The sequence below is a fragment of the Zophobas morio genome, unplaced genomic scaffold (genome assembly GCF_036711695.1).
Source record: "Zophobas morio isolate AGI-343-1 ecotype UQ-CSIRO unplaced genomic scaffold, CSIRO_AGI_Zmor_V1 ptg000011l, whole genome shotgun sequence".
Classification (NCBI taxonomy): Eukaryota; Metazoa; Arthropoda; class Insecta; order Coleoptera; family Tenebrionidae; genus Zophobas; species Zophobas morio.
Window position 1 is genome coordinate 16966903 of NW_026972116.1, and position 21547 is coordinate 16988449.

Here is a 21547-nt window from a genome sequence, read left to right on the forward strand (position 1 = left end):
CGCGCGCATTCCGACCGACTAGGGTTTTTCACTTTCGTGTTGGCAGCACTGGGATCGATAACTGGATTTCGTGTGGTGTGCGTCTGATGCCGGTGTTTGTGTGATTTTAATCGAATCGTAAATAATTTCTGCACTATTTTGGTGTATCAGCTTTAAAAATACCGTTGTAGGTTATATAATGGCAAGAGGCGGAATTAGAGGGAGAGGAGGAATGAATCGCGGTATCGGAAGACCCCCATATAAAGTCAAAATGTTTTTGCCCCGACACCCTTTTGACTTGGCCCTTTGTGAGTCATCATTTCCACGTGTAAAACCCGCCCCTGACGAAACTGCGTTCACCCAGGCCCTTTTGAAGCGTAATGTTGATTTGTCCCCGACTGCGTCCGAGCAAACCGCTATTTTAAATTTGGTCACGAAGATACAAACGGTTTTGGATAATCTTGTGGTGGCCCCTGGAGCATTCGATGCATGTGTGAGTAGTATAACGAGTTTTTGAAGGTGCAAAAGGCTGGGTAAGAAGTGGGTAGATAGCACATTGAGATTGTGGTTATGTAAATGAATAATTTATTTGGTTTAGTGGAAATATTTGGTGCTTTTGCTGAAAAGAATACTGGTATGCGAATTTAGCTGTTTTGTAGTAAAAAAAAAATCATAATTTCTTGGTGGAAAATTACTTGTTTTGGTGACCCACCCAATTACAACTTAGTCGTGGAATGACGTTTCTTATCTGTAAATTCATACCACAGGAATATTATTTCTTATTGAGTTTTCATTACGGTAACTATTATGACCCTATTAATGTGCAATTAATTGTTATTATACCATTTTATAAAAAAAAAACTGGACAAATATTGACAGTCGGGTCCAGCATTTTTTAAATAAAATAGTATATTGTTTACTTTCATTAATTGATGTTTATAGTTTTTAGATTCGTTTATTACTATATTGTTAAAAACTAACATTGTCCCTTATGATTGGAAAAAAACTCGTCTAGTAGGCCGTGAAATTTATTTTTAAAATGTCTATTTGACAGTAACTGTCAAATTAAAGAGCGTCTTGGTGTTACCAACATCGTTATTTTAAAAATAAATTGCACGGCCTTCTAGAGTTATTGTTTCACTTTCATTAAGGTGATTATTAATGACTGAAGCAAGTTTTTGCATTGGAAATTCTGAATTATTAGCAGTAATGTTCGCTTACAGATTTACATTTTTAAATAATTTCAATTTGACAGTCAGGTATACCACCATAAAATTTTAAATATGTTGCTAACTTGGTAAGAAAAATCACAAAGATTAATAGTTACTGGATAATAATTACCGTGCTTTTAATCTATGACACGTCACTTTCTGAAAAGACAATTTACTTCAGAAAATCGAAAATATTTTGCCTTCCTTTACATGCCTGTTGTCTAGACGTTTTACACGATCTAGAAAATGAAAATAGATTCCCCGTTTTTGTCCATATAATATTATTGATTAAATAAAAAAATGCCCACGTATTATTAAAAAACTTGGTTAAAGATTATTTCGACAGAACTTCCCTCGCCTCGACTTTTGCTTGAATTTTTCAGATCTTCAATTTTTAATTTTTTGTTCAAGTTTAAAATTGTCAATTTTCCCACTTTTGATTTTTTCAATTTTTATATTTTGCAATTTTTCGGTTTCTTATTTTTGTTATTTGTTTCACATTTCAATTTTAATTGTTTCAGTTTCTCGTTTCTTCAATTTTTCATTTTTTTTTTTTTGTTTTTTCATTTTTATATATGCGACTCGCCCAGTTCTCATTTTAAAATTTTTCAGTTTTTCGATTTTCCAATTTTTTTGTGTTTCAGAGTAAAACGGTCTTAGCTTACACTCGAAATGTAAAAACTGGTCTTTGATTTCACATATAGAAACACACATATTAGAAATTGTGGTAAATACTAATAAATATTTATTCAGAATTACATCCCTTCCAACTAGTTGATGACGTCATCTCAAAAAATATTCCATTCCATATCGAAAAATTATGAATCTGTGAACTGACTTATTTTGTTACAAAAATTTGGGCGTCTACTAACGTTATAATTAGTAACAAGTTTTTAAAAAGTTTTCAGATTAGAGTTGACATTGGAAATATTAGTCATGTCTTTGATTAAACTGTATAACCTCATTTGTATTGCAATAATTTGGATTTTTGGCATTTGCATTGTAATCAAAGACATGACAAATATTTCCATGGCCAGCTCTAATCTAAAAACTTTTGATCACTGATTATTAAATTGTACGTATTAAAATAAATGTTTTTGTCTTATGCCCACTAAAATATTGATGAAATTGTTTAAAAAATATTACGTACGTAACAAGGTAGTAATGCTTCGAAAGCGAGGGAAAATAGTGTAGATAACTATTTTTCCAAGTTGTATGCATAATAACGTATTTACAAATATAATAGAATAAAATTCGTCTTAAAACTGTGTATAATGATTTGACCAAATAAAAACTATTTAATTTTCATACTGAATTCAAATCGCTTTAAATTTTAAATTAAATTTCTCTTATGGCTTGTATTCAACAGTTATTAAAAGAGGTGTAGAAAAATATTGCCTGTACAAATAACAACCGAAACAGCAATAAAAACACGATCAGAGACTGTCATGGATTTTTGAACTTTTGTCTTCGATATAATTTTCGTCTTATCAGAATACCGTCAATTTAATAAGTTTCAGTTGAAAAAGCAACGATTGGTATATGTTTCATAAAAAATAAATTTGAATTTGTATTTGTATACCTATGGGTATTGTTTTTAGATAAATTAATTAGAAAAGAATTGGCCAAGCGTGAGATTAAGAAAGCCTAAACCAAGACCTGTTTCATAGCTACCCATATCACTTTTTACTTCCCGAGCGTAAGCAAAGGAAGTATTGTAATCGAGTCCATCGGCCGACTCTCGACCTTTCATGACCCCTAGAATACGAAGAAATAGGTCTCCTGTTTCCGTCTGTCTGCCGTCCCGAATTTTTATTAGACACATCATCTCCGAAAGTACTGGGCCGATTGTTGTCAAATTTTGTATTTATATTAGAAATATCATCTAGATGGTAAAACGTCAACCAATTTTTGTCTAGTCATCCCCACCAATAATGTGATGACGTCACTGGAAAATTGCACATAGTAAATTGGTTTTAAATTGTATGATATAACATAGTCCTACACATGTAGTTTATGACTCCGTATTGAGTTTCTACCCGAAACGTCCAGATTTTAGGAAAAAAAAAATCAAAATTATGAAACAAGATTTTGATTTACTTATCCCCTCCAAAAAATTGATGATGTCAGCTCAAGAGTTTGCCGAATAAATCCTACCTAAATTGTACAAAATATGATGAGTCTGTACTTGTGATTTATAATTCCAGTCATATTTTTTGGAACTTGCATATATAGGGTGACTCAAAAAAAAAAATGAATGCGTGAATTTATTTTATTGATTTAATCAGGAACTACAAAACCAAATGCTTTGAAATCTTGGACATGTTTTGAAGTTATTATAAGCATGGTAAATTTTTGATCAAAATGTATTTGCTCATCCCCCCTAAAAAATTGATGACGCCACCCCAAAATTTTGCTGAAAAAAAAAGGTATTTTAAATGTGTACAGAATGATGAGTCTATACTTGTGATATCACTGCATTAATATTTTTTTAGATTTGCTTATACGGGGTGTCTGAAAAAAATGAATCAGTCAATTTATTTTATTCATTAAATCAAGAATTGCAAAACTGAATATTTTGAAATCTTGCAGACGTTTTAAAGTCATTGTAAGCATGGTAAATTGTTAATCAAAATAAATCTGTTTAGTTCCCCCAAAAAATTGATGACGTTATTTCAACATTTTGCCGAATAAATTCTACCCAAACTGTGCAATATATGATGAGTTTTTACTTACGATTCATCATAGCATTAATATTTTTTATTGATCAAATTACCCAATTTTCCCGAAAATGTGAAAATACAAACGTCTTTATTTAATGAGAATTATAATAATGATATTCAGAACATTTTGTCGATTGTAGCTTACTAGTTACTCCTAATTGTTTTGATAATAATCTGTTTTGAGGGGACGAACTCATTCAAATAAAACTAATTTCTACGTGACATTCTTCCGATGTATAAACAAACACTTTCAAGTTGTTTTTCCTATCGAGGATAACCTAAGGACGTACAGTAATGGAATCTATTGGGCAATTTGGTACTTTAAAATTTTCTCGATATTTCATAAGGCCGTAGCTAGGGGCAGACTAGGGGATGCTCTCCTAAATCTAGACAAGTTATAATTAACCAAATATGAATTACAGCATCCAAAAACCAAATAAAACGTAGTGTTTTATTCAATAAAGAGAAGTCAGAGCAATAAAAAGTCTGGACCGTCGGCATTGTCATCCGGTTATTGCAATTCGTGGACAACATATTTTCGTTTAGTATGTGTTTCACCGTCACGTCCACAGGTTGATAAGTGTTATGGCTATTTGTCTTAAACTACAAGTACTATACAGGGTGTTCATTTTATCTGTTCGTGCCTGACAATTTTTGCATAGGCAACATATTACACACCCCAGACACGACTTCGTCCAATTTAATTTTTTTTTTAATAAGTAATCACTAGACAGCGGATTTCTGTCGGGCTACGTCACGATTTTAGTGGGGACGCGCTGCATCGCCGGGACTCAGTAGCGGGTCATAGGTAATCACTGAATTTAATTGTCACTTGATTCCATAAATACAATTAACGATTTATTAATCAAACGGCTAACTAAATGAGAACTGGAATTAACAGCAGAGTGCAACGAAGCAGCGTTATTCTAATCTCAAATAAACGAAGTGCAGCCGGTAACTGCAATGAATTCCCAACCCGTACGAGTCGTACCGAGTTTGGCCTTGTCTAGCCCGACAGAAATCCGCTCTCTAGTAATCACCAATCAGAAAAAAATACAAAGATGTCAATGCCAAATAATAACAAAATTGAAAAAATTAACATAATAGGCATGCAGTCGTCACGTTTCCAACAGCGAGGGAAGTACTGAACTCTTCAGACCAATTTTTTATTGTATGTTATATGGACATTTTTTGTATTATAGAGTGAGTTTTTTTAGGGTAAAATCTAGTTTACATGTCATTATCAAAATATTTATATTTTAAATTGTTGAAATTACCTTCTTTTAAATGGACGAATCATGGTGCCTCATTATGTTTTGGAAAAGAGCAGTTGTAAGTTTTTCAAAATTTTATTCCCATATTTAAAATACGTTTCATAAAAAACGGTGTTATAATGTGTTAGTTTTTATATCAAAAATTGTAATCGGATTGAAATAACGAATAAGTATACAGAAGTTGATTTTAGGCGTTAATAAACCAAAACTTGTTTTATTTAACAAGAAAACCAGTTTGTGAGACCCGAAAATGGTGGTCGCTGTTAATTTATTAAATTTGAGAAAAAAAAAGGAAGCACATCTAATAAAGTTAAATCAAACTTAGCAATAGCCTTGGTAGCAACTTTTGAAATCATAAGTGGAAATATAATAATAAAACAATTATTTTTAGTGGACATACTTTATTTAATTCCTGTAATAACAAAACCTTTTAACTATACTTTTTTTAAATGTTTGTGTTAAATACAAACTTACTAAAACAGGCCTTTTGTACCTTTATAGTGCCCTTTTATGGAGAAATTCAATAAACTACTTTTCTTTCCAGCAATTGGAAGAAGTGCGTCAAGTGGGTTCATTCAAAAAGGGCACAATGGTGACCGGCCACAACGTAGCCGACATTGTGGTAATACTTAAAACCCTCCCCACTCGCGAAGCCGTAGAAGCCCTCGGCAATAAAGTCAAAGAAGATCTGAAAAGCCTAATGAAAAGCGAAGTAGTGACAAAGGGCGAACAGCTCACCCACACCACCAACGAACGGGGCATCGAAATCAGCAACAGCTTCGCCTGCGTGCGCGTTATGGTCACCACCCTCCACCATAACATCCGGAAACTCGACCCCGAAATCCACTTGGATCAAAAAATCATGCTGAGCCACCTCGCGGCCATCAGGCACAGCCGGTGGTTCGAAGAAAACGCCCATCACTCATCCATTAAAGTATTAATCCGCCTATTGCGAGACATCCGGACTAGGTTCGAGGGCTTCGAACCTCTCACTCCGTGGATGTTGGATTTGCTGGCTCATTTTGCCATTATGCATAATCCTAGTCGACAGGCCCTGCCAATTAATGTCGCGTTTAGAAGGGTTTTCCAGTTGTTGTCTGCTGGCCTGTTTTTACCGGGATCAGCGGGGATTACGGATCCCTGCGAAGGGGTCAGTTTACGAATTCATACTGCAATGACGCTGGAACAACAGGATATTTGTTGCTTAACGGCTCAGACCTTGTTGAGAGTGCTGTCCCATGGGGGTTATAAACATATTTTAGGTCTAGAAGGGAACGCTTCTATCGCTAAAGAGATGTCGGTTTGGGATGGAGTGGTGGTTTCGCCGCTTGATAAAGCTTATGAAAATCCTCCAGAGAAGAAGGATGGCGAAGAAGAGGACGAGGATATGGAAGCCGAAGGCGACGAAAGTATGGAGACTATTGAAAATTAATGTGTTAAGGTAATTTTATTTTATTTTGATTATGTTGATTGATTGGTCGCGTGAAGAAACTCATTATAAGTTGAGTTGCATTTCGTATTTGTACAATAAAGTCTTAATATGGAAGAATAGCATGTTGTTTTTATTCGCTCATTTTGGAGATTTCCTTAGGCTAAGCATCAGGTAGTGGTGGTAAGTACAGGTAATATTTACAGAAAGTGGAAACAGGTCCATATAGCAACGATTGTTTAATTTGTTTCTTTTATATAAACACACTATGTTTGATCATCTAACTCATCTCCGCCAGAAATTGATGACGTATTAAAAATTATTAAAACTTGTAAAAACTCTCGTAACACTTTGTTGTAATTAGATGAAAAAACAAACAATGTAGGGCTCACTTATTTTCATATAAGTGGAAACTAGCCCTGAATAAATTTACTGAAAATAAGTGGGTTTGACACTGCGTTTTCGCCTTATTATAATAATGTCACATACTTGTTAAAGAAATGTGCTCCGAGACCCAACATTTTTTTATTATGGGCTGTCTGAAGTGTAGCAGGGAATTTATATAATTTTAAGGTCCGTAATATTGAACGTCACCAAGGGAAATATTGGAGAAGGGTTAATTTCATGTTTTCTCAACGTTTTATAGTTGCTAGAATACGTAAAGGTAGCTTTCCCGTTTCCGTCTGTGTCATCCTTTGGCGATTTTATCGTTGTGAGACTTTGGACGTATTTCGAGGATATCGTGAATCTGGTTTAAATGCAAACCGAAATTTGTCTGATCCGCTCTACCAAAAATTTGATGACGTCATCTCAAAATTTTGCTAAGCAAATCCCATTTAAAATTTCTAAAATAATATGCCGCGCACGTGTGATTCATTTTCAAAATTGTACAGTTTAACTTAGAAACTCCCATTGTTCTTGCACACGCTTTAAGGTAATCACGAACATGATAAATCGGTAATTTGAGCCCACCTATTCATCCCTTTCCAAAACATTAACATTATCTCAATATTTTACTAAGTAGGTCTTGATTGAAATTTATAGTAAAATACATTCTTTTTTTCTGGTTTAGTAATGTATCCATTCATATTTATTAGAACTGTTTGTGCACAATGTTTCAAAAAAATTAGCGCATGAAGGAGTTGGTTTTATTGATAAAAAAATTTAAAGCAGCAGCAACAGGAAAACTTTTTCTCAATTTCGTAACGCATACTTAACTTCGATTGTTTATGTTTATACTTCGAAAGAATCCAATTATAAGCATGTTCGGATAACAAACAACAGCAGTATTTGTGTTAAAAGAAAATTAAATTTGACTGATTTTGTCTCTTCAGCATAGGGAAGGAGGCTAATAAAATAAGCACACTCGTTTTTTAACGATTTACGATGTTTCCAATGACCTTAAAATGTTCGCAAGTTTTCACAGCTTTTAGTTTTGCAAGTTAAAACCTCAATTGTAAAATAACACAGTTTTGATTTTTTCCCCCAAAACCCTGGATCTAGGGGAAAATTCAACACGAATTCATAAACTACAAGTGCAAAAGTATTTATAAAATTTAAGTAACAACTATTGTAAATTTAGAGAAGACGTCATCCCATTGTTTAAACACCAAAACCTCCCTTAACGGACACCTCCAATCAACGGACAATTTTTAAGAAATCGAAAATAGCAAATGTAATTTACCTCCACACAACGCAGAGATTTATTTGTTACCAAAATTTTACATGGTAAACAGGTCAAGTACTGTTAACGGATTAACTAATTTTGAGTACCGCCCGCCGTGCCCTGTTACGACATACTAATGGTTTTCTCGTTATTCCATTTAATCACCGGTTTTCCCAAAAATGAATTTTAAAATTGTATCTTAAATCCTTTCAAATGATTGCCGGCAACACTGCACCAGTAATTCATTAACAATAAACTTCTTATTGTTAGGTATGTTTCTCACAAATATGTTAGGAATTTCCTAATGAAAAAAAATGGCAACTATTTCACTTAAGTGAGAAAGTATAAATATCTACCTGTCTTGGGATAATCTCACAGTATACATAATAGATGTATGTGAATACATCAAACAGGTTCTCCATATATGTACATATATAGAAGAAATATATTTATTTTGTTATCAACCTCTCTCCAACGAACACCTCTCAATAATGGACAGTTTATGAATCGCCGCAGCTGTCCGCTGTAGAGAGGTTTTGCTGTATATTGGTGGGGATGATCAAAGTTACTTTTTCGTAGTCTAGGGATCATGAAACGTCGAGAAAATATGAAAGTGGCTATTGCACTCAGGAAGTAAAAGTTACAAATATCTTAGGGTAATCAGCACTAGGAATTAGGACGTTTTGGGGGATGAGTTTTCTGGTTTTCTACCCCTTCGGCCCCTAGGAGGTATTAGGAGTGTCTTTGCGGTGCCGACGCAGTTCGGTGGGTCCATCATACCATTTTACGGGTTTTTGGCGCACTTTGGATATGGTCGGTCGATCGGTTCGTTTTAAGGGCTGCAGGAACGATTGTTTTAGGGATGGCTTTTTTTACAGGTGTCTGATTTTGTACTAGTGATTGAATTTTTCCTTAGGGTGAGTTTAGTGATATTTTTGTGCAGGTACTGATTTTTTTCGGTTTTTTACATGTGATCGAGTTAAGTAGTGTGGGGGTTCTAGACCACTTTGACCGCATTTGATTTGAGTTAGAGCCTGCATTACTTTCTGGCGACACTTGGGGTCTCATGACCTTGATTAGAACACGCATTTGACTTGACTTGAGTGGGTCAGGACCCCCAACATATAACTACTAACGGTTTCCAATTTTTTTTCCGAAATGGGTGCATAGTCCCCTTGTTATTAGTGTGATAATGTAGGTAAAAAAAATCAATGACGTCATCACAGAATTTATTAAGAAAATTTTGTACAGTGTGGCATGTTACTTCACGTGTAATTTAATAGTCCACTCTTACTCTTACTCTTTTGCATTTTATTCTACCGACGAGAGGGATTATCGTAAAAAAATATATACAGGGTGTTATTGAAAGGTACGTACAACAAAATGGACAGTTCTTCGCGAAGTCAAACAGGTCTGAAAAACTTATTTTGTGTTATCAAAATTATAAGGGGAGAATTAACCCTTATCCAACCTTTCTAGACGCTACTGAAAGATAAATAGGTAAAATTAATTTATTTTAGTAAATCCTAGCAACTGTGACAATAAAACTTTTGTCAAGATTAAATGTTGCTATAGAAACGAGAGATGCTCTTTTTTCAGAGGCGTACAACGAATTTGGACATAAATTTTAATAATTTTTATCTTTAAAAGGCGAACACTTTTACCTGAACTTTTTTTGACTTTTAGCATCCATACTTCGAGACCAATTGCCGATTTTATTTTGTACGTACCTTTCAATAACACGCTGTATATAATTTTCAGAAACAAATTTTATAATTTACTTAAAAAACTGAATTTATTTAATAGATTACTGCCTCTTAGGGAAGGGAAAAGTTCTGTCTAAATAACTTTGGACCAAAAAATAGGTCCCCGTTTCCGTCTGTTTGTCGTCTGTGTTGACTTTTATTAGGCAAATAATTCCGAAACTACTGGACCGATTGTTGTTAAAGTTTGGTTAATCCTCCCCACCAACAATTCGATGACTTCCCTCATTTTTTTTTTAGGAAACGATAGTTAAATTTTATAAAATCACATATTCCTATACTTGTGGTTTATGAATCCGCCTCGATTTTTTATCCTAGACATCCAGAATTTCGCAAATAAAACCAAATTGCACCATTACCTTTTATACCAGGATAAGTAGAGCATTGATAGTTGGTAAACTCGGTTGTCGCGCGATAAAAAAGTCAAATTACTGTCCAAAGGTCGCTGGTTCGATTGACTCATTCACAATTTTTTTATTGATCAGCAAGAATGAGTCACCTCATTTTCCCAAATTTGAATAATAATAATATTCGGAACGTTTTGCCCTATTGTACCGTAATTAACAATTTCAGATCTTCTGTGTTGTGTGGAGAGAAAATCATTCAAATCCGCCAGCTTCCTACTTACTTAATTAAATTTAAACATAAACATTCGAAGTTAAGTACTTCAGGGGCTAGGGAAGTTTTTAAATCTATCTTGACCAGTTTCTAAGAGTGAGTGAAATCAGTTTAACGAAAATTATATTTTCTTTTGAATTCAACTAATGCGTGTAATATGTAACAGGTATTTAATTGAAAAAGTCATCAAGTTGGCGTTTTGGATAGAAGCAAATATGGCGAAAAACACATGTGTTTAATTAATGCATACTGTTGTGTAAAAATGAGATTTCCGCATTGTCAGCAGTCATTGATTAAATTTTAGGTTAATTGTAGACGTAGCTCACAATGTTTATAAAAAAATCAAGGCCAACTTCATCACTTTTTCAGTTGAACACCCGATATATCTTTGTCGAATAAAAAATATCTTACAAATTAATGACCAATTTCAATTATGGCGTTACCGCAAATTTACTACTAGTGCTACAAGCTACAAGTAATTAATCGGTGTTGCTGTAGGGTGAATTCAGATTAGGGTGACGTAAAGTGGAATTCGACCCCAGGTCAGTAAATTTAATGTATACATTGGACGATCAAGGTGCTTTTAGTAGTTCATATAACTAAATAATTAAGATTATAAGCTTTCAAAGTGCTCGGTGTTTACTTCGTGGCAATAAGTAAGTTTTCTAGGGCGCAGGAACGTTGTGAGTGTTGTATTATCAACATAAAAATATCTCCTGAGATAGTCACGCTTAAATGAAAATATGACTTCGGACCCATCACCTGTTATTGTATATACTGTTTATTTTTTGCCAAAAGTCCGATACTGGCAACAAAAGCAACAGTTGGCTACATCATTTCGGGTTCTTTCCATATTGTAGGAGTAGCAAAACGCAATCCTACTTTCCTTGCGGGTGTATACACTATACACCTATGTGTATGTTCAAAAAAATAGTAGTTCCATTTTAGGAGCAGCTGTCACAAATAGAAAACGAATGTCAGTAAAAAACGTTTTAAAAACAATATTTATTGTAAAAATGCCTACTCCTAATAATGAGATTTTCTCTAGAATGTTAATAATGTTAATCATAACAAGACCCTAGGGCATTATTGAGTATCAACAAAACATCACATAAATTAAATGCAAGGATTGTGAGGCGGCGAAGTATTGATATGATGGCAATAAACTCTTGGACTCGGTCCACTGGGTACCGGAATTCGAAACAGTTTACCTTCTGGCATACAAATACACACTTTGTACTGAGAGGTAACGTAATTGTTGTTTTTTATTGTGGCAATGGGAATACGTCGAACATCAATAAAAGTCCCATCACTGCCACTAAGAACAATGGAACCATTGTTCGTTTTCAAATAAATATCTTGATCGGCACTCCAAACAATCTCCTTTCCGTCCATTCTAGTTCCTTCCGAGCCCTTGAAAGTCAAAATTCGACCTTCCACCTTTAGTTTACTGTACACAGGACTGGCTATGCGGTTCGTGAAAACGTTCTTCGCGCTGAAGGAGTTCGCACCAGTTAGGGAGTGAAAATTCGGCGAATTCGCCGAAAAAATGAGCGCTCCTTGCTTGTTCCTAACGTCGAAGGATTCGAAGCCCCAGAAATTTGTGCCGTTTTTGTTAATACGTAGCTGGTTACTAGCACGACCGTTCCGTAGCGACATCAAATTCAACAGAACCGCGCTTTCCTCCGCCGTGATTTCCAACGGTTCGTCTTTGAACCCCTCGATTTTTCCGTCGCGTTTGTACAGGTGACCCAAATCCGTGTCCCCGAAAAATTTCACGGCGTACTCTTCAGGAACTAGTTCTATGCTCTCCATACCTTGTCCCAGCCGCAGCACTCCCAAAATCGTGACAGTCAGGAGCAAATTTCCCACTGCTAAAATAAACAACAGTGCTACTAGAGTCCAGAATGCGAACGTCTTTCGCCCTCGAAGTCCGGTTTTCGATAGGTGCTGCTCGTGCACTGGCACATAACCAGCTTTGAAGTTGTTGTTGTGGTGTTTGGAAACTGAACGTTTCAGCAGAGCTTTGTCTCGGATCGAGACTGAGTCTACGTCGTCGGAAAATATGTCGGAGGTCGGAGATGAGCTTCGGTAGTCGGTCATTCTGCAAGTAGCGACCTAAAATTTGATGAGCGCTTGCTAAGCATGGAAACTCACCTAAATGCTTGTGATTATGTAAATTTGTAGGTGCTTGTCGGATGGTCGATTGACGACTGCACAGACGTCGCGACGCATGTGCTAGGCGTTCTATTAATATCGAACCAGTGGCGCCCGATGCACATTTCTTGTTGATGTCTTAATATAATCGATATTTTTTCAAGTTCGGTGGTTGGTGTGTGTTTGGCGCGGAGGCTTCATGTGCTGGAATTGTTTGATTATAATTAAACTAATTTCATAGTCTGTGCGAAGACCAAAAAAAAAAAAAAAAAATGAAATCGTGTTGTCTGTGTCAGTTAATTTTTATTAGTCTGGAAAAAGAGCGTTGTGTGATATATCCTGAATACGTAGTCATATTTTCCAAGGCACCTAGGCAAAGTAATAAATAATTCATAGCGTAGGATTTAATAGATTTTATTTATTAACAGGTAATTTACGTCGTCATTACATTACACACTACACATACAAATTCATACGTACAATTCAAGTTTCATAAAATAACCAATTAATTGCACTCTATTTATTAAAATTAAGAACTTCTGCGGTTAACCTAGAAGTCATATAGTCCTTTGGCAAAATCTAGAAATATTACAAGATAAAAAACTGTTTACGAAACAAGTCATCTATGCAAACAACAATGTGAGGAAAATGGATAATGGACTCACCCTGATTGCACCGATCTTCAGTGACAATTTCATTTGATTTGAAGGCTCGTTGGAAAGCCATGGACCTCTTGTAGGTACAAATAAGAGGCGCTGAGGCCTCTTGCACCGACAAACAAAAACAACAACAACAAAAGGGCCGCCGTGAGGTGTTGCAACTTCGATGGTTCACGAACGACAACAACTAAAGAACTGAACAACTTCTGTTACTTATATTTTTGAATTTCCTTCTTCTAGAGGGCGGCTTTCTTGTGTAGGTGGGGAGGGTGGTAGTCAAGGGTAGGCAATAAGGGGGTGGACGGGAATTGCTGCTTGTCTAACTCCCCGCAACCATGAACATATGTACGAAACAAAAACCAAATCTTCGATGGATGTTCGTCGACGTTTCCTGATCGCTAGAGAATGAAAGATCGGTCTCCCGTTTCCGTTGGTCTGTCCGTCGTCTGTGTCGATTTTTATTGGACAATCTCCAAGACCAATAGTTTGATAACGTCAGCTTAAAGTTCTGCATAGTAAATGCTATTTAAATTTTATGAAGGAACATAATTATAGTCCTGATTTATGGATCCGCCTTGAGTTTTCGCTCCAGCCATCAACATTCTCGCAAAAAAATTAAACTTCCTTTTTTGGTGCGTCAGTGCTGATTAAAAAAGATTTACTGGTTAAATATTCAATCAGCTTAATGGAATACCGATGTCAAGATGTCCTTATGTCTGTTTACTTCTTTACCCGTTTTTTTTATTCATTTAAGTCTGTGTAATTTTTATTTTAAGGTTTTGTGAAACAATCTTGATATTCTCGACTTAAATCTCCCAAATAGTAATAAAAAGTATCATATTTCTGCCAAAGTAATAAATTATAACTTGATTTATATTTCCTGAGTGTAAGCTTGGGTCCATCGGGCGCCTGTTACCTTCCAGGACCTCTAGAGTACGAAAAAATAGGTCCCCATTTCCAGTTGTCTATCGTCTGTGTCGATTTTACTTCTCGAGCGTAGGTTAAGGCAGAATTGTAATCGAGTCAATCGAGCGACTGGCCACTTTCATGTTTTGTCATGATCCTGTTGTCAAATTTTATGCAGTAAAGCGCCAGCTAAAATTTTTTCATCAACAATTTGATGATGTCAGCTCGCATTTTGCGCAGAGGATACTTAAAATTTATGAAGTATTGTGCTCTTGTACTCCCCGGGCAATTTTAGTTCTCTTTGTCTTATTGATCAAATCAAGAACTTTTTCGAAAATGAAGGAATGCAGTAATGTCGCGCCCGCCTACATTTGATACTAATAATTATTATAAACACTCTGTAACAGTATTGTAACAGAGATTTTAAAAATAAAGCTACAGCAATTTTTTTAACTCTCCTATTGCAAAAAAAAAATATGTAAAAATTTATAGGGTGTTTCACTAAAAAAAAACTAAGTTCTGTGTTACGTCTTAAAAATGAAACACTCTATACAGTTAAAAATAATGTTAGAGTAACTTTGCTCTTTGACCACCCTGTATATTATATATTTTTTTAATTTTATTGCAGTATTTTGTTTTAATTAATTTTGTGTTTAGTACTTATGTCACTATTGCTTAGTGACATAAATAATAAATTGTCCAAAAATCATTTAATTTAAATAAAAATATATCTGGAAGTATGGTTTAAAACAAGCCATTTTATGATTTTTTTGAAGCCTTTTCATATAATTTAGCATTTGGAATACACGTTTTGTTTTTTCTAAATATATTTTTATTATTTTATTTTGTCGACGTTTCACAGTTTCTAAACTATGAAACAATAGGTCTGCCATTTCTGTCTGCCTGTCTGTCGTCTGTTAGGGATTTTTCCGCAACTACTGGTTTAATTGTTGTAAAAGTTTATGTGTATTTTAGTCACAGTGTTAACCAAAATGTGTCTGATTTGTGGGGATCACTCATAATTTGATGTCCATAGTTAATATTTTTTTAAACTTTGAGCAATACGATCACTGAAGAACATAGTAATTCTTGTAGAAAAATACGGATTTCGCAATTAAGCTCCGCCCCCCCTTGGCTCACGATGAACAAAGAAAAATCCTTACAAATGAGATAGGGTGGGTGGGCGGGGTTTATATTTTGCATTTTTTTTTCTTAATATACATAGTCTTCCCTTCACAACAAAAAACTGAAATATGTTTGAAATGATAAATTTTATTCGCCACACTTCTCTACAAATTTACCCATTTAAACATGTTTTCAATTTATTGTCGTGAAAAGAAAACTATGTTCATATATTAAAAAAAGACGCATAATACACACCCCGCCTACTAGCCCCTTTCTCAATTGTGATAACTGTTTTTATTTGTCGTGAACCGAGAGGCGGAGCTTAATTGCAAAATCTTTATTTCTCTACAAGAAACTACCATGTTTTTAAGTATAATGTTATTGGAAGAAAACTGTATGTGTCAAGCAAAATGAAGTCAAAAATGGAGCTCCGCCCACCCACCCCAACTTCAAATGTGATGAATTTTTCATTCGTTGTTAAACCGAGGGGCGGAGTTTAATTGTAAAATCATTGTTTCCAGAACAAAAAAAAAAAACATCATCCGTATTGTGATGAATTTTTACCTAGTTGTCAGATCGAGGGGCGAAGATTAATTGGAAAATCCATATTTGCCCATAAAAATGTACCATTTCAAGTTTCTTGTTATGAAAAGATGACTACGTATGCTAAGAAAAAAAAAAGGCAAAATATAGCTCAAATCTCATCAATTTCGATAGAAAACTGATTTGTATATTTGATTTTTAATTACGAACGTTTTTCGAAGTTTTTTGGCTTTGGTTGATGGAATTGTCGAAATGACATCCATCAGACCATGAAACATTCAAATCGTCTCCGCTTTACTTTCCGAGAGTAAGCTAAGGAACTATTGTCATTAGGTCCATCCGACGAATGGTTATTTTCATGTTTCCTCGACGTTTAATAAGAGTTCGAAAAAATATTAATAAAACTGGCTAAATATTTCAAAAACCATTTGTTACGCCTTTCTGATGTAGGTATTGTAGGAATTTGTATAATTTTAAGGTTCTTTATATCGAACGTAACTTTGGGAAAAAAATTGGTTCAAGGTTACTTCGACAGAACTTCCCTTCCCCTTGAAGTACAATCCAAGAAATTCCGCTTCTTTAAAAAATTATAAAAAATTTGTGTGTTTTGATAACCGTGGGTGTGGAAAATTCCAAGGGGGTGCCGTCCGCAGATATACAGACAATATGAAATGTATTCAAAGCAAATAACCAACGGAAAAGAGTGTATTATTATCAGTGCACATGCTTAACTTCGATTGTTTATGTTTATATATCGAAAGAATGTCACGTAGAAATTTATTTAATTTGAATGAGTTGTCTCCTCAAAACAGAAGACTAAAATTATTAATTAAGCCACAATGAAACATGTTTTTAATATGATTATTATTCTTATTTGATCATAATTAAATAAAAACGTGCGTATTCTCACATTCACAGATTCTTAATTTGATCAATAAACAATTGGTATAATCCCACAAATTCAGCTCTTTAAAAAAATTATAAAATTTTATTTCACGATTTTCGTTTTGTGATAACCGCTGTAAAGTAAAAACCAGAGGCATAAATAACAGCCCTTGTCCTTCAACACTAGGTAATGGCAATCTGAAGCTCAAGTGTTTATTTATGTTTATACATCGAAAGAATGTCACGTAGAAATTAGTTTCATTTGAATGAGTCTGTCTTCTCGAAACAGGACTAAAATTATTAATTAAACCACAATCACACAAAATGTTCTGAATATTATAATTCTTATTATTTCATCATTATCACATAAAGACGTGCGTATTCTTCACATTTTTGAGAAAATGGGGTGACTCGTTCTTAATTTGACCAATAAAAAATTTGTAACGGCGTCATCAAGATGGATAATTCTAGTCACAGCACAAAAGAAAAGTAATCACAGCGAAACCAATGCAAGAAAAAAAACGAAGAACCAAGTTCGGCATCGAACCTACTGTGCTGGAAATAAAACGTTATTATACCTTGCAAATGTTTTTGCGAAAATTTGAAAGTTTAACGAAAAAACTGAAAGAGGATTCGTTGCACTACAAGTATATGAGTATATTTTTTTGTAACAGTCAATAGCAGTTTCGGAGATTACGTATCTAATAAAAATGGACACAGACACCAGACAGACAGACGGAAACGCGAGACTGCGATTTTCGTACTGTAGGAATCATGAAACGTCGAGAAAACATAAACGTGGCCATTCGTCCAATGGACTCGATTACAATATTTCCTTCGCTTACGTTCGGGAAGTAATAAAATTGTAGAAGGGTCTGTTTGATGAATGGTTAGTTTGTTTTCTCAACGTTTTATAGACAGGCGCGGATACAGGATTTCGTTCAGGGGGGGGCAATTTTTGTGTGATTTTACCTATCTACCAGAAATTCGTTCTAAACAAAAAAAAATTATAAAATTTTAGCTAGTATACTCTTTTTCACATAACATGGGTGACATTTGGTTCTTTTCATTACACGTATAGTGTACAGTAGAACCTCGATAATCCTAATTCCTAATTGGGAAAAAGGTGTGTTCGGATTAACGATTTGTTGGGATCAGCAATTTTCGCAAAAATCTGAAAGGGAATTGAATAACAACTTCATACACAACTGAAAACAAACTTCAAGAAATAAACCTAAATTTTATTAAACAAAAATTAAAGAATTCTTAAGCAACAATGGATAATAGATACATTCTAAAAAAATATTACTCCGTGACCATAAACACGCTATCTTTTTGGAATAAACACCCCGGAATCTATACCCTGAAATTTTTCAGAATTTTTGGATGAATTTTTCAAAAATGAAATTTTCCATTATGTATTCGTATTACCTCCATTATGCAAATTTCGACCCATTCTCGACGATTTTCGAAATTTAACTAAATATATTTTCTTGTAGATTTTGGACCTCAGAAGTCACTTCTGGCTTCATTTCTTCGATAACTTAAACCATTTTTCCAGAATCGTCCAGTTGAAATACCGCAATTTTTAAAAATTTCGAAAAATTCGAATTTCACAGCGAATTTTCCGAAAATATTGCTCCGTTACCATAAACATGGTATATTTTTGGAATCAGCACGTCGGGATATATATCCCTGAATTTTTTCAGAATTTTTAGGAAAATTTTTCAAAAATGAAATTTTTCTCATGCAAATTTCGACCCATTTTCGACCATTTTCGAAATTTAACCAAATACTTTCTCTTGTAGATTTCAGGTCTCCGATAACTTCATCCGTTTCTCCAGAATTACTTAATTAATTCAGTGCTTTGAAATATCGCAATTTTTAAAAATTTCAAAATATTCCATACAACATATGCAGAAAGATCTTGCGTCATTTTTTTAAGTAGATGCATGTTCAGTTCGGATTGCAGAGTTTTTGTTCGGATTAAAGAGGCATCGACTTCAAATAGCCTCTGTTCGGATTATAGAGGTTGTACTGTATTTACAAAATGAAATATGATTTCAAAATTTTGAAATTGGTCAAAATAAAATACCTCAGTCGAGTGTCAGGGGGGGGGCAATTGCACCCATTGCCCTCCCCCTGGATCCGCGCCTGTTTATAGAGACTAGAATACAAAAAGGTAGCTCACCTGTCTGAAATTTTCATACAGATAATCTCCGAAACTACTGGATCGATTGTCGTCAAATTTTATATGTAAAATTTGTCAAATCATTTTCATCAACAATGTGACGACGTCATCTCAACATTGTGCTTATAACATGCCGTATAAATTTTATAAAATAAACTGGACCTGTGTTTTATGAATTTGCTTCAAATTTGTTTAGTATTTCATTAAAATTTTTACTAATCAATATTTCTGGAGTAATTCTGTTCTTTAAATACATAATACATACCTACCATTAGACACATAGGCTCAGTGGCAACAGCACTAACTCACTGTCGATGCTACAGGTTGATACAGAATTTCTTTCTTATTTTGTTCTTTGAAACATTTGTTTTCTCGATTTTTATTTCTTTAATAGTAATTTTAATGAATTAATGAATATCTATGTTACATTCCTTGTAGAACACGAAAATGCAGGTTTGCCATTTCCGTCTGCCTATTAGAAATTTATGGGTCAGATATACATAAATAAAAAGCACTTCACTTGTTTTATTTTTTATGACGTTAAACTACGACTAAACACGAAATTTTGTAACATGATGTACTAATTGTTATTAAAAATGTCTCAATATATATGTGTTATGGATGAATTTAAAAATACTCGTTTTTAAGAAAGTAGAAAATAATTAATGGTTTCTGAATTGTAGGCATTTGTGTTTATTTTGAAAAACAAAATGGTCATAACTCGTTTAAGAAAAAACTACCTTTAGGAAACACATCATATACCTAGTGAATTCACCTAAACCATGACAGTCAGTCTGTGTTTGAAAATTATGGCTCCAATTACATGTAAATTTTTCGAACAAAAAAAAAAACTGTTTCAACTTTAGGTATATTTCTTTTCAAGAATTGCATTTGAAGATCTACGAAACTGGCATTACAATATTTTTACATTATAATTAGTGGAATTTTAGGTTTTCAAAATCATACCAATTGTGACTTAAGTTTTTTGATAAACGTTTGTTGAAAAACAGGAAATTTATCGAATAAGAAACAGAACACAAGTACGGTAGACATCAAAGGAACAATAAGCAGCTAGAACAGTACGAGATCCTTTGTTTGCATTTTGTGTTTTTGGTTGGACTGTATGTAAGTAGTGAAAATTCATACTTTTGCTGATTACATAACCATCTGCATGAATTTAACTAATTTGCCATGTAGGAGTCACATTTCATTGTATTTAAATACGGGCCAGACAAATAATTTAATATTTTGCAGTGACAACCAGGAAGCAGTGAAGTCCTTAGGGATTACGGTGGATTCAATATTAACGTGGAAAGCCCGCGTTAATGAAATGCCAAATACGCTGTGTAAATGAGCTTTTGTGTGAAGTTGCTCTAATCTCATGCCACTCTATTTTTCAAAGTACTCTCAACTACTCTATTTTATTAACGAAAGGCCACAGTTCTCATTGCGTTAAAAGTAAGTTTATAATGAAAACGCATATCATTTATTATTATCCAATGTCGTAATCATCAAATGCTTGTTGTCCAGAAAGAATTAAGTGGTTACTGTTCATTACTTCAGTGTAGTTGCTCTCATGTATATTCAAATACCAGTCTAGGTCTCATTTTCCTAAAAATACGGTTCTCTAAACAGCGGTCCCTGTAAATGGAAGCCCCAATTGGATTTTGTTCCTTCGTCTGTCCATTTTCCAGACTTTTCAACGGCAAAAAGTGGATTTCACCATCGGGGTAACTTCGCCATCATCACCTAATTACAAAGTCCGAAATTTTGCTGAAGGGATTACTAGGATTTTCGTAGTCTGATGGAATACAAATACAAACAAGCGAGTGCGTGTTTTTCTTCTGAGATTTATTTTTACTATGTGCGTGCGTTGACGTTAAATTATGCAAAAAGGTTTCCTTTATAACTATTTATATTAGTTTTAAAAATTTGCATGTTTAAAATATATCTACGCATCATTTATATTTTGTATATAATCGTAGTCAGAGTTTCTTTTTGCGCCATAACGTGTTAAATTGATGGGAGTGTGAATTTTCAGTGGGAAATAAATTTATTAGACGTGCAAGTGCTGTCTCTGGATTTCTTCGAGTCATAAAATTATCTACAAAAATTACTTACCTTGATCTGCATAAATAAAAAAGTCCATTACGTACTAAGATTAGTATTGTGTACGCATCTCCTCCAAAAAATTAATGACGTCATCTCAAACTTTTGTTAAATATAGTATATCTCGACTTTGTGTGTTAAATAACAATACTTGATATATTTATTTATTACTCGTGTTCATAAGTAATAAAAATGATAATTTGATAATTAATTCAGCAACATACCATGTAATAAATATTTATTACTAACGTTATAAATAATACTACAACCACAACAAAATAATTTCATTTTACGTGTATGAAAACGAGC

The 21547-nt window shown here is 34.1% G+C and overlaps 2 protein-coding genes across 3 annotated transcripts; one reads left to right on the forward strand and one right to left on the reverse strand.

Annotated features, from left to right (window-relative positions):
- The first annotated feature begins 38 nt into the window (after window positions 1-38).
- Window positions 39-6738, forward strand: LOC135127067 (interleukin enhancer-binding factor 2 homolog). The gene is made up of 3 exons (XM_064053378.1): window positions 39-117; window positions 171-472; window positions 5732-6738. Exons 2-3 carry the CDS (start codon window positions 179-181, stop codon window positions 6617-6619), a joined length of 1182 nt encoding a protein of 393 aa, XP_063909448.1. The 5' UTR covers window positions 39-117; window positions 171-178; the 3' UTR covers window positions 6620-6738.
- Window positions 6739-11649: 4911 nt separating this feature from the next.
- LOC135126537 (beta-sarcoglycan) lies at window positions 11650-12931 on the reverse strand. 2 transcript variants are annotated; one of them, XM_064052562.1, is made up of 2 exons: window positions 12821-12931; window positions 11650-12767 (listed from the first exon to the last, which is right to left on the reverse strand). In XM_064052562.1, the coding sequence occupies exon 2, from the start codon at window positions 12764-12766 to the stop codon at window positions 11780-11782; it is 987 nt and encodes a 328-aa protein (XP_063908632.1). In that variant the 5' UTR covers window position 12767; window positions 12821-12931; the 3' UTR covers window positions 11650-11779. The 2 variants fall into 2 exon arrangements, with proteins under 2 accessions (XP_063908632.1, XP_063908633.1); XM_064052563.1 differs by having other exon boundaries at window positions 11650-12781; window positions 12821-12893.
- Window positions 12932-21547: the final 8616 nt, after the last annotated feature.